This window comes from Spinacia oleracea, chromosome 2 (genome assembly GCF_020520425.1).
Source record: "Spinacia oleracea cultivar Varoflay chromosome 2, BTI_SOV_V1, whole genome shotgun sequence".
Lineage (NCBI taxonomy): Eukaryota > Viridiplantae > Streptophyta > Magnoliopsida > Caryophyllales > Amaranthaceae > Spinacia > Spinacia oleracea.
Window position 1 is genome coordinate 65,150,839 of NC_079488.1, and position 14,033 is coordinate 65,164,871.

Sequence of the window (14,033 nt, forward strand, 5' to 3'; positions counted from 1 at the left end):
TGTGGAAACGTGAAAGGTAATGGAACAAGGTATTAAAAGGAACTCGTGGAACTCGTGTCTAGGAACTTGGTATGCATCCTAAGTATAATGTCAATATGCATTAATCTAATTGTCAGTAAGTTTAGAATATAAACGTGATTTAGGATAGTTTATTTATGAGTTTTAATTTGATTAAAAGTCCTTAAATAAATAGGTAATTGACTAAGTCTAGGATTCTTAATAAGATAAATATGTTTTATATTTTGGAATTAATTAGTTAATTAATTAGAGTCTTGTTAAGTTGGGTATCTTGGAATTAACTAATTAATTAATTAGAGTCCTACTAATTTGGGTATCCTAGGTTAGTCAAATATTAATATACGTTTATCAGTATATTAATTAGGTAGGTTCCTATTAACTTAGGAATCCTATGAAATCAGTTATTAAATCACGTTTAATATAACACGTTAAATATAACTGACATATTAGTTATTGATGTTAGGATCACGCCTAGAAACTATGCATTACTTGGTATTAGCTTGTTCCCCAAGTACATTATATCCACGTTCATATACCACGTTCTCATCAACTATAGAGGTCATGGGTACATGCCTAGGAACATGGGAATATGGCTGATAGTTGAAGAGATTATGGGGAAAGCAGTTAGGAGTTCCAACACTATAAAAGAGGATCTTAGCATTCATTCCAAGGTGTCTGACTTCTCAGTCATTCCACAGAGTCTGGTTTACGTGGAAGGTAATTAAAGAAAATATATTTGTTCCACGTTTATGAGTCAGTTCCTCAGTTCTAAGTTCCTTCAGTTCCTACACTAAAGTTCTTGTTCCTTTACAGTTCTTCTACGCTTCTCATATACTGTAACAGGTTTGGGTTAGGAACTTGAGTGAGTTCCTATTGTATTTGGAAAGGCTTTGAGTGAAGTCTTGAGAGAGTATTAAACACAACTAAGCGTGAATGTTATACTCTTTGTATGGGATCCTAAGTTCACGGGGAACTTGGGTTGATAGAGTTTCCAATTAAGTTAGTAACAGGGTCGTTCGCTTGATGAATGAGAGCTCGTCGTTAAAATCCCCCGTGGTCGTGGTTTTGTCTTCTTGATAATTTTCAAGAAGATTTCCACGCTAAATTCTCTCTTGCATTATTTTCTATACTTGCTTTTAAGTTTCTTTTATAATTCCGCAAAAAGTTAGAAGCAAGTTCCAAATTACAATTCACCCCCCCTCTTGTACGTGTTCCATCCGAATAACAAGAGGATATGTCTTAAATAAATCGCTGGATAAGCCATAACCCTAAAAACGTGTTCTTTTGGCCATGTAGAATTTACGTGATTTGTCTATAGCCATGTAAAATTTATGACAAAACTATACCATAGATATAGGCGCCTTTTTTACAATGTTGGAAAAAGAATGTGGATGAGCTTCAACTATTTTATTAAAATATTAGGAATATTTTCATCTCGTTTCCGAATATACTAATTAATCATTTTTTTTCTCATTTGACCAAATTTTGTTACTCCTTCCGTATTTATTTAAGAGGTATATTTGTCTTTTTCCGGCCGTATTTATTTAAGAGATACACTTGTCATTTTTAGTAACTTACATTACAAGAAATTATACTATTAACGACGGGAAATCCCGTCGTGAAAGGCCAATAATCGTTGATTAACGACGGGATTTCCTGTCGCGAAACCGTCATAAAAGGGGACCATCGTTAATAGAAAATCACGTCGTAAACCCGTCGGAAAAGACATTTGCGACGGTTATTCCCGTCATTGTTTGGTTGTTAGCCCCGTCGCAAAAGGCTTTTGCGACAGGATTTTTGACCCGTCGTAATTAGGTTGTCGTTAAAGATACAAATTCTTGTAGTGTTATCAACCCCCACCATCTTATTAAATAATCTATTTAATATATCATATGTCTCACCATCCTATTAAACAAATAATTTCATAACTACACCCCACCCTCACCTCCTAAAATGACATGGTTTTCACTTATTTTACTTATTAAAAATCTATCCAACCCCACTTGTTTTATTAATTTATTTCATTCAATTCTTCTTCTTAGTACATGTGCCCGATCAAATATATCTCTTACATAAATACAGAGGAAACATTTATTTGAAAATTTAGATTTTAAAAAAAATGTGCAAACATTGCACATGACTCCTTAAATAATAAATATACCTTATTCCCGAATAAGAACTTCAGTATTTTAAACAAAAGCTTATAAAAAATCGTCTGACAGTTTGTCATACTAGCTTCATCGCTCATTAACTATTATAGGAGACTAATTGAACAACAAATAACGCTAAGGTTTTATTTATTTCAGATTTTCAGGTAGATGAAGTCCAGTTATTAAACAAAACAAAAATATACAACTATACAACTGGCTAATGGCTTGCATATTGCAATCCAATCAGAAGATATAAAAAAATAATAAGTTTGTTTGGTTGGAATGAGTTGATCTTGTAATCCTTTATTGAGTAAGACAAAACAAACGAAAAAAAAAATGAGTTTGTGAGTTTGTGCACTTGTGGCTGAGCTAGTGGGATGGTTAGTACTCCGTATCAAATAATGGAATCTTGGAATATAATTTTTACTAATTTTATGATATTGGGATCATAATAAATTTATTGTATATCAGGTGTATACAGACTCTATTATTGCAATTTTATATTATTAAACGCTTTATTCTCTTTATCTGGTCTGATATGATTTTTTCAGTTTATGTTTTGGTCTGATTTGAATGATTTTTGTGAGTACTTTTTATGTTTTTTTTTTTGGTCTAATCTAATAAACAATATGAATAAGGTGAAAAAACAATGCCTAAGCATAGTTACACTAAATATTTCTTAAAATAATTTTTAATATATATTTATAAATATAATTAACTTTAACGGGATAGTATAGACATTTCACCGGGATTTCCAAAAAAAACCAACATCAAATATTCCCTTATCAAATCATCCGTATATATTATATAGATTTATTACCCAACATAAACCAAATAAATGGGCGGTGCATTTTAATTAGTTGGTGGTGATGAACTGATGATTAATCATTAAATTGTTTAGTCTTTTTCCATGGTCCTAAGCTTTGAGACGGAAAGGCTTTTTCAACATCATCTACAAAATTGACACTCACACAGTCACACTAACCTATGACTTGTTTGCACCAATTGCGCGAGTTCCGTAAAATACTTATGGATGTAGCCAGTTGGCGCCTTGGCGGGCGAGTGGGAGTGGCCGGATGGGATGGATACGATTTTAAATTCACCACAATTTATTAATAAGGTCATGTTCTAATGGTTAAGAATAAGGGTTTGCATATAATAAGTTTTAGGCTCGAATTTTCTTACCTCAATTTGAAATTTATTTTATTTTGTGGCTCATTCACACCAAACAAGAAAAAAATTCACCACCTATTTATTTTCTGACGGTTAAGAAGTTTGATATACATGTGTACACGTCGTTTATCAAAACCATATCTTATCAAGTCCAACTTTAAGAAGCTAAATGGCTCAGCATCAAAAATCTTCAGATAGAAGGTGACTAGAACATATTATATGCACCTGGGTGCACGGTGTACTTCTCACATTTTCTCATTACATTTGAGGAGAAAATGTGATATGGACCACTAATGAGCATAAAAATACCATTTGGTGCATGGTGCGCCCGGGTGTTTCTAATAATTTTCAGAAGATGACAACCTACTTATCATCAATGCAATTAAAGACATCTGGTTAATTCCTGGGAAACTTCACAACATCATCAAAGACATCAAAAGTCTCCTCACCTTTTTTGACACTTGGGAGATCAAACACATTTTTAGAGAAGCAAATGCAGCAACATATTAGATAGCAAATGTTGGTCATCTCATTAGTGGAAATATGTATATAGACCTTTGTAGTAGTTGGAGTTTACTTCTATTATTTGTAACGACTACTTAGCAGTGACCATCGTATGGAGGGGCTCTTAATATTCTCCTTACCTTTCAAATGTGTTTTACTCACTTATATTAAGGTAATTATATTTCCTTAAATTTAAACTTGAGCTTATATCTAAAGGTATATACCTTCGTGAATATTTAATCTAAAGACATTCTAATAAGTTTTATTACTTGAGATACAGTATTGACATTTACAAAATGTATGCATCTTTGCCTCTTTGCTACACTATATCCATTTATACCTTAGCTCCGTGTACGGGGTGTCCTACCGGCACCACCTGGTACCGGCAGAACTCCCCGTATGTAAACTTAACCTGCAGGTAATCTGGTCATCTTAGGTAAATATCCTCTACCGGCATTATTTGCAAGACCCCTTACCGGCATTATCATGAAGACAACCAACCAAGGGTCACTATCAACAGGTCGCTATCTAACCACAAGGGACCTACCAGATCGTACCCTTGGATTGGTCTATATAAGGAGCACCTCATTTATTGCTATGAGGTACACAAACACTTAAACACACTTCTTTCTTACTCTCTAATCATCTCTTAATCATCTCTTAATCTCTCAGTAATCTTACTTAAGCATCGGAGGGGGGATCCTCGAACCACCCCCGAGGCTAGTTAATCCATTCTGTTGTGCAGATATCAACCGGCAATCTCGACAGGAATCCAGTATCCCACAGTCAGCTGTTCTCATTCCACACCCGGAACAATTGGCGCTAGAAGGAGGGGACCTTATCCCTTGAAACGGTAGAACAGTCAGCATGGATTTCTCACAGAAAGACGGTAAAAAATCAAAGAAAAGTCAAGAAAAAGCAACAACCCCGCAACCGGCGACAACCTCCAAGTTCCAACCCTCACTTCTAAACCCCGCCCATCCGTCACAAGCACAATCAGTTATAAGCCCAGCAACAAAAAACACCTCGATACCGGCACAAAGGGAATTTACAGTGGAGGACGATGATGAGTTAGAAATAGAAAGCCCTGCCAGAGAGCAACCGAAAACTCCGCTGGAACAGGCGCTGCAGGAGCGCCTGTCTCCCCTGTCGGAAGTATTCACGGGAGAGCAATTGAAAACACTGTCGGCGGTGATGGCCGCTTTGTCAGAGCTACCATCCTCGCAGCAGCTAGGGTCAGTCGGCAGTCTAAGAAAGACCAGGTCGGCAGCTCCCCAGTTACCTGTTAGGGATCTCCTAACCGCCCTGAATCAAGAAAACACCCCAGAAAAAAGAAAGCGCTCGGATCCGGCGGAAACAGAATGGCCCGAAACAGAGCAAGTCCCCATCGCGGAATATGAACGAAGAGCGTCGGTTCTACAGATAGCTAGACGGCAGACAATCCAGCCAAAGGATTCTCCTCTGTGCCGAGAAATCCTAGAAGAAAGGATGGAAAGGATAAAAATCCCGACAGGGAGATACGATGGGACGACGGATCCGGAGGATCACTGCACCACATTCGAACAGCACATGATGCTGTACACTGACTCTGATGCCATGTGGTGCAAAGTATTCCCATCTACACTCCTAGGAGTTGCAGCGAGCTGGTATAAGGGCATAGAGGCACACTCCATATACAGTTTCCGACAGCTGCAGGCGTCGTTTTTATCACGATTTGTGAGCAAACAGAAGAGAAAGAAATCATCGGGAGAGTTGATGTCGTTCGCTCAAAGAGATAGAGAGCCGTTAAGGGATTATCTCACCCGCTTTAACAACGAATCAATCACTATTCCCAATTTGCAGCAGGAGGTTGCTGTTCTGGCTCTGATGAGGGGAATGCAAGAGTGCGAATTCAAGAAATATCTCAGCCGGAAGTCATACACCAATCTGGGTGACGTCCTGCACAAGGCCAACGAATACATCAGGGGGGATGAAATGATGAAGATCTCCAATGTGGTAGTGGCAACCGGCGGAAATGTCGGGTACAATCCAGGCTATAACCCACAGACGGGAAAAGGAGGAAACAATTTTCATCAGAGCAATAATCAGCAAGGGGCAGGCCAGAGAAACCAGAATAACAGAAATGCCAATCCACAAGGGCAGAGAAGCCGGCAAGACAGAAGGGAGTCTAGAGGACTCTTTGATAACTACACTCCGCTGAACACACCGCGGACGGCAATTTATAACATAAACAACAAGATGGACGGCTGGAGAAGGCCGCCACCAATGCAGAGTAGGGAAAGGAATGTCAAGAAATTCTGTGACTTCCATAATGAGCACGGCCACCTAACAGAGGACTGCAGAGACCTCAAAGACAACATTGAGGATATGGTCAGAAAGGGGTATTTCTCACAGTATAGGGCGAGGCAAGGAAATGGTAACAACAACTCGGTGGGGGGGAAACCCTACCAATTCATACCGGCCACAACAGCAAAATCAACAACAATACCCTAGAATCGAGCAACCATATCAGCCGCCTAGAATCGAGCAAAAACAGCCGGAAACCAGTGCCAGAGCAGAACAGAGGGATGGCGGGAAAAAACCACCCGTGTATGTAATTTCTGGCGGCCCAGTCCACGGAGGGACAATAAGCGGCGCCAGTAGAAGCTTGGAGGAACACAGGCACATGGTAAACTTTCATAACACAAGAGTGTGGCCTAACCCACCCAGCATACCAGTGATGACGTTCTCGGAATCGGATTGCAGAGGCATCATTTTCCCGCATGATGACCCACTAGTTCTTACAATTGATATAGCAAATGCCGATGTGAACAGAGTACTGGTAGACGGCGGCAGCTCAGCAAACATCATCTTCTGGGAAGCCTTCAAATAATTGCACATACCAGAGGACGAACTTCAAAGGGTGAACTACCCAGTAATTGGTTTCTCAGGATCTACAGTGTACCCAGAGGGTAGTATAAGGCTGCCGGTGAAAATCGGAGAAGGATCCGAAATGCGAGATCTCATGGTGGATTTCCTAATCATTAAAGTACCAGCGGCCTACAATGTGATCATCGGTCGCCCATTCATACATGACGTGCAGGCGGTAGTCTCCACCTATCACTTGACAATGATATATATGTCGAACCTGGAAAGGCCGGCAAAGATAAGGGGAAGTCAGTTGGCGGCAAGGTCCTGCTACTTGACTGCTTTGAGAACACCGGGAAGAATGGTCCCAGAAGTGAACTTGACTACTGAGCCGGCAAGGCAAGAGGTACACTTGACTACTAAGCCGGCAAGACAAGAACAACTGTCAAAAAGGAAGAGCTGCACAAAAAGGGGTCGAACCGACCTGAACATGGAACACTTTGATGAAAGGCCGGTATCAGCACCAAGACCAACGCCAGATGGTCTGACAGAAAATATCGAGCTGGAGGTTGGAGACATGGATAGAACAGTCGTGATCGGTACAGAAATGGGGAGTGACATGAAGGTTAACCTCATAAGCTTGCTGAGGGAGCACGCGGACATCTTCGCATTCTCGGCGGATGAGATGCCTGGTATTGATCCAGAGATAATGGTCCACCGGTTAAACGCCGACAGAAATGTCAGGCCTGTACGGCAGAAAAAACGTAATTTCTCCATGGAAAAAATGACAGCAATACAAGAAGAGGTGGATAAACTGCTGGCGGCAGGTTTTATTGAGTCATGTGACTACCCTGAATGGTTGGCAAACGTAATAATGGTAAAAAAGTCAAGTGGGTCATGGAGAATGTGCGTAGATTTCACCAACCTAGCTTAACAGAGCATGTCCGAAAGATTTCTACCCATTACCACGGATTGATAGGCTGGTAGACTCCACTAGCGGTCATGCAATGCTCAGTTTCCTAGATGCTTTCTCAGGGTATCATCAAGTCAGCCTGCATAAATCAGACAGGAAGAAGGCGGCCTTTATCACGGATTCAGGAGTTTTCTGTTATAAGGCGATGCCGTTCGGGTTGAAAAATGCAGGGGCAACATATCAAAGGCTGGTTGACAAGGTGTTTGCCGACCAAAAAGGCAGAAACGTGGAGGTCTATGTAGATGACTCTATCGTAAAAAGCCGGAAGGAGGAGGATCATGTTAGCGACCTCCGAGAAACTTTTGAAACTTTGAGAAAATACAGGATGAAATTAAACCCAAAAAAATGCGTCTTCGGAGTAAGGTCGGGAAAATTCCTGGGTTTCTTGGTCAGCGAGCGTGGCATAGACGCTAACCCTGAAAAAGTAGAAGCAATCATCAGTCTGCCGCAACCCAAAAGCGTAAAAGACATACAGCGGTTGACAGGAAAAATGGCCGCCTTAAACAGATTTGTGAGCAAGTCGGCAGATAAGCAAATGCCCTTCTTCACAACCCTGAGGCAAAACAAGAAGTTCAAATGGGGGCCGGCAGAGCAAGAGGCTTTTGAAGCTCTAAAAAGTCACTTAAAGAACCTGCCAACAATAGCAAGGGCAAAAGAGGGCGGCAAATTACAACTGTACATATCGGCGTCGCCAAAAACAGTTGCAGCAGTACTGGTAGCCGAAACAGAAAACAAAGGGCAGCAGCCGGTATATTTTGTGAGCCATGTGCTAAACGGCCCAGAAACAAGGTACACGTTGGTGGAAAAAATGGCATATGCAGTCCTCATCGCGGCTAGAAAGTTAAGACCATACTTTGATGCGCATACAATCGAAGTGCTAACAAACTTTCCTCTCGAAAAAGCCATCAGCAAGCTAGATACATCAGGCCGGTTGCTAAAATGGGCAATAGAGTTGTCTGAGTTTGACTTGGAATTCCGGCCAAGAACTGCAATCAAAGCCCAGGCATTGGCGGACTTCATAGTTGAAGCGTCATACCAAGAAGATGAAGTACAAGCTGAAGTATGGGATGTGTCAGTGGATGGTTCAGCTGCACAGACAGGCAGTGGGGCTGGAATAATCATGAAATCGCCAACAGGAGACATTTTTGAGTATGCTATAAAGTTTACGTTCAACGCGTCAAATAACGAGGCAGAATACGAGGCAGCAATTGCCGGCATCCAAATGTGCCTCGCAGCAGATGCCAAAAGAGTAATACTGACAACAGACTCCCAGCTGGTAGCAAGTCAATTCAGCGGAGAATATGAGGCCAAAGAACCTTCAATGGTCAAATACCTGGAGAAGTTGAGGTCGGTGTCGGCTCAGCTAGAGAAATTCAGCATTAATCTGGTACCCCGAGCAGAAAACACACTGGCAGACGCCCTATCAAAGTTAGCAAGTTCAAATGTCGCCGGCTTGAAAAGAACAGTCATGATGGAAGTCATGAATAAGCGAAGTACGGAGTCGGAGGTAATACGGGTCATGGCCATCACAACTACCTCAGAATGGTACGATAATATCCAAACATACATACAGACTGGAGCCCTACCAGCAGATTTGGCAGAGGCCAAAAAGACAAGAAGGGACTCGGTTTGGTACATCATCCTGTGGGGACGGTTGTACAAAAAGTCATTTAGCCTGCCATTCTTAAGGTGCCTGACAGCATTCGAGTCAGCAAGGCTGATCGAAGAGATGCACGAAGGAACATGTGGGAACCATGCCGGTGGAAAACCCCTTGCCATCATCTGTCAAAGGCAAGGCTATTACTGGCCAACAATGTTAGAAGATTGTCGAGCTTATGTAAAAAAGTGCGAGAAATGTCAAAAGTTTTCAGCTGTGATAAACTTGCCGGCCAGTGATTTGATGCCCATTCTGAACCCAATCCCATTCGCACAATGGGGAAAGGATATTGTTGGACCATTCCCAATGGCGGCTGGAGGGCGCAAGTTCTTAATAGTAGCAGTGGACTACTTCACCAAGTGGATAGAAGCAGAGCCGGTAGCAAAAATAACGGCAAACCAGGTGAAAAGTTCATATGGAAAAATATAATAACAAGATTCGGGCTGCCGCAGGCAATAGTTTTTTATCATGGATCACAGTTTGATTGTGCACCCATACAATGCTTCCTGGGATTATACAGAGTAAAGTTAGCTCACTCGTGAAGGAAATAATGCCCTTGGTCCAAGTATGCATTCTATGCTAAGTCTAATAAATGCGGTTCAGTATTAATTAACAAGTTAATAATTCAGTGAGATCAAGTGAGCTGAATGCCTAGCTAGAGGCCGCTTCAGTTCAAGTGGAATTAATGATATTAATCCACAGCTTACTCTTGACTGAACCCTTAGGGTCACACAAATAGTACGTAAACGGATCAAGTATTTAATGGCATTAAATACTCCATCTATGGATATTCGGAATCGACGGATCTTGGTTTCAGTGGGAGCTGAGATCGTCACAGGCAAGAAATGAATACTCCGGAAACGATGATATTGCCGGAAACGGAAATATGGATCGTATCGGAAATATAAATATTATCCAAGTCGTAGATGTTGCCGGAAACGGAAACATGGTACGTATCGGGAAATATTATCGGAAATGGAAATATTGCCGGAATCGGAAATATTGCCGGAAACGGAAATATTGTCAGAATCGGAAATATTATCGGAATCGGAAAATAATTCCGGAAACGGAAATATTAAATATTTGTTCGAAACGGAAATTAATTCCGAAATCGAAAATATTAAATATTGTTCGTATCGGAAATATATTCCGGAATCGGGAATTTAATCGGAAGCGTATCGTACGAATAAGCATCGGACGAGGCCTGCCGGACGAGGGCCCAGCACGAAGCCAGGCCATCGCCCAGCAAGCCAAGCGCGCCACACGAACAGCCAAGGCCACGCCAGGCCCAGCAGGCCGTGGCAGCGCGTGCAGCTGCGAGCAGTGGGCTGCGAGCATTGCTGCAGCTCGCGTGGGCTTGTAGCTCGCGTGGGCCGTGCGGCCGTGTGGGTTGTGCGCGGGCATGGCCTGCACGCTTGCGGGTCATGCTCGCGTAAGTGTTTGTGTTCGCATACAAAACCTAAAACGTGCAGAATTCGGTTAATGATTAAATTCCTAATTCTATTTGATAAATTAATTAAATAAGAGTTTTATTATAATTCTAATTTAATTAATTCGTATCCTAATAGGATTCCAATTCTCTTTCCATACCCCTATAAATATGTGGCCTGGGTTCACAATTTATAACGAGTTATTCAAGTATTCAAAGTGAGTTTTTGAGAGAAAAATTCAGTCACACATCTTGCTCAAAAGTGCCGAAAATTTATAGTACCTTAGGGGCGATTCTAGTTGGTCAATCTTAAGGCGGGTCCGGACGTGCTGTGGACTATCTACGGAGGGACGACACTTGGAGTCCTAAAGACTTGTTCTTGTTCGGTTCGGGCGCAGCTAGGGAAGGCACACAACAAAGAGTATGCATCTAAATTATGCTATATGATTATGTGTAAATAATATGTATTCCTGGCTTAATGGTTGTTTCCGCATGATTTATGAATTGTCATATGTATCATAACCTAACAGTGGTATCACGAGCCTCTTATTATTTTCATAATCTAAATTGCATGAACATGGTTAAATATTACAAATTTGCAAGAATTAAAAGGGGTGATTAATTTTCGTAATTGTTAATTAATTGCAAATTGCGTTTATTTAATTATACGTACGCAGTTTTTCGGCAGTTTCTTCGTTACTCATCCAAATCGAGTGATTTTTGTGTCAATTCCGCATGTAAAAGGCATTCTAAAATTTTGACAAAAAAAGTCTTTTTCTGCCGAACCCAGAATTCTCAAATTCGAAGCCTAACTATGACTTTTCGAAGGTTTTAGTTTTTCGAATGCAAAATTTCGTAAATTTAAGATGTTAAATTAAATATTTGCGATTCTTGTTGATAAATCTTGAATTTTTGATTGACCTACTGTATATGTTTAACAAGTTTGAATGCCTAGCCTTGTTAATTATGCAATCTAATTTGTAATTATGATTAATTAGTTGAAAATTAGAATAATTTAGAATTAATTTGATTTTCATAATTAATTATAATTTAATTAGAAACCTATGATTAAAAACCACCATAAAAATTGTAAATTTATGATAAATTTTAAATTTTTATGACCTAGGCTTGAATCCATGACAATCGGAAATCAATTGAATAATAAATTTTCGATTTTTCGCCCTAAAATTATGAAATTAATATTAATTTATTAATTTGTCATTAATTTTAAATATAAATTTTAAATTTTTATGCGATTTGTTCATATAACTTGCACGCACAAAGCAATGGACGCTTCGTGTTACCCTTAAGGGGTGTTGTATAGTGCGGGCATTCGACGAAGAGCAAGGGAGCTCGTCGCCCGTGCAGCACGAATGCAATGAGCAAGGGCATGGTGCACGAGCACAAGGCAGCAGCCCTGCCTTGTGTCGTGGGCCACGAACACAAGGCAGCAGCCCTGCCTTGTGTCGTGGGCCACGAGCTATGGACGAATGGGCATGGGCGAAGGCAAGGCACGGCAGTCGCGTGTGGGCAGCAAGCGAGCTGCGCCACAACGCGCACTGCCTCGCGCAAGCCCGCGCAGCGAGCGCAAGCTCGCGTGCCACGAGCGCTGCGCCCAGCGTCAATCGCGCGCAGCGAGCAATTTCTCGCGCACAGCGAGCGATGGCTCGCGTGCATCGAGCGCTGGAGCGCGCACAGCAAGCGCTGGCGAGCGCGCACAGCGAGCGATGGCTCGCGTGCATCGAGCGCTGGCGCGCGCACAGCGAGCACCACTTGTGCGATGGCTTGCGATGGAAAGATGCAGCAGCTATGCGACGAGCACATGGGCTGCGCGCACATGGCCAGCGATGGCTGTGTGCGTGTGGCCCATGGGCGTGCGATGCGTAGGGTGTTTGCGTTGCGATTAGATCGTTTTGAATGTTTAATTTGATATTTTCAGTTTACGTAATTTTAATTAATTTTAAAATTAATAATTTAAATTATTTTCTTGGATTTTAATTTTGAATATTGTAATTATAATAAATTTTATTTATTTTAATTATTTTACTAAAATTAAAATCATGAATTAATTTAAATACGACTGAAATCAAATTAAAAATTTTGGATTCAATTATAAATTTATATGGGCTTTAAATTTTAATTAAATTTGTATGTTTCCGGTTAGACTTGAAATACATTTTTATGTTTAAAATTAGTAAAGCATATGAATTTATTGGTTTAAGTGGGAGCGCTTTTTAGTCATAAACTCTTGATTAGGTCTACGAATCCTTAAGGTTAAAACAACTTGATTAGAATTAATAAGGACTGAATAATTGGTAGATTATTGGTGCCCTTAATTAATTGCTGCAAATGTTTACGTGATGCATAATGTGTTTTACTAACCAGCTATGTGGGCCATTCATGATAATGAATCGGTGAATGGTATATATTGTATATGTACTGTTTTGCAGGTTATGAAGTGACTAGTATGGCCCAAATAGGATAGAAAATATGGTCTGCGTACCATTAATTTGAATGTAATTGGTCTAAAGTACCAAAGTTGTTTTTCAATTCAAATATGGTCTGCGTACCATCAAATAGTTGTAATTAGTTTTAATTATAGCTTATCCTATTTGAAGAAAATGGTGCCTCCCACGGAGATTTTCAAGACGGACTTTGAAGTCAAAGCTTCAAGATGAAGTCGGGCCATACTAGATCACAATTATCTTATGCATGCTTTAAGTTATTTATTGCTTTAAATATGTCTTAATTATGCATAAGATTGTGGCTTGATTATGTTGCATGATTAAGGATTTTAGTTCACTTAAAATCTAACCAACATAGTAAGAGCCTTAAGTTCCAAACTTAAAAAATTGAGTTAAAAGGTGCCATGCCAAAATATACACTTGCTTGGATATCCTTTACATCAATCTAGTAATAGTTTTCGCTCAGCGAGGTGTTACTTATTGGTCCTAAAGGGGCAAGGTACACAAATAATTGTGAGTACATGTTAGTTTTGGTGAAACTCAACGATATAAGTAAGGAGTCCTATTATGTCGTGGCAAAATCGATAGGTTTACCTAATAAGTTCTTAGACGTACCTATTAACCAAGAATAGTTTCTAGACTATTAGCAAAAGGCTTTTGCTTACCTAAGATGTTTTAGGATTAAGTCGACAAACTGTGCTTAGTTCTTCAATGATTTTAGGATCTTGGAATCATTTTATTCACACCTGCCGGAACACATAACTTGAATAAAATGCTTAATAAACATTGAATTATGCATGTATGCTAGAATTTAAGT

General features: G+C 40.3%; 1 protein-coding gene across 1 annotated transcript; it reads left to right on the top strand.

The window, feature by feature from the left end:
- The first annotated feature begins 6,837 nt into the window (after window positions 1-6,837).
- LOC130467477 (uncharacterized) lies at window positions 6,838-9,751 on the top strand. The gene is made up of 2 exons (XM_056835985.1): window positions 6,838-7,550; window positions 7,672-9,751. The coding sequence occupies exons 1-2, from the start codon at window positions 6,838-6,840 to the stop codon at window positions 9,749-9,751; spliced, it is 2,793 nt and encodes a 930-aa protein (XP_056691963.1).
- The last annotated feature ends 4,282 nt before the right edge of the window (window positions 9,752-14,033 follow it).

Bases quoted from the DNA above. Each gene is read 5' to 3' on its own strand.
- LOC130467477 (XM_056835985.1), top strand. From the start codon at position 6,838: ATGCGAGATCTCATGGTGGATTTCCTAATCATTAAAGTACCAGCGGCC. The intron at 7,551-7,671 runs GTTGGCAAACGT...ACGGATTGATAG, and splicing joins TCATGTGACTACCCTGAATG to GCTGGTAGACTCCACTAGCG.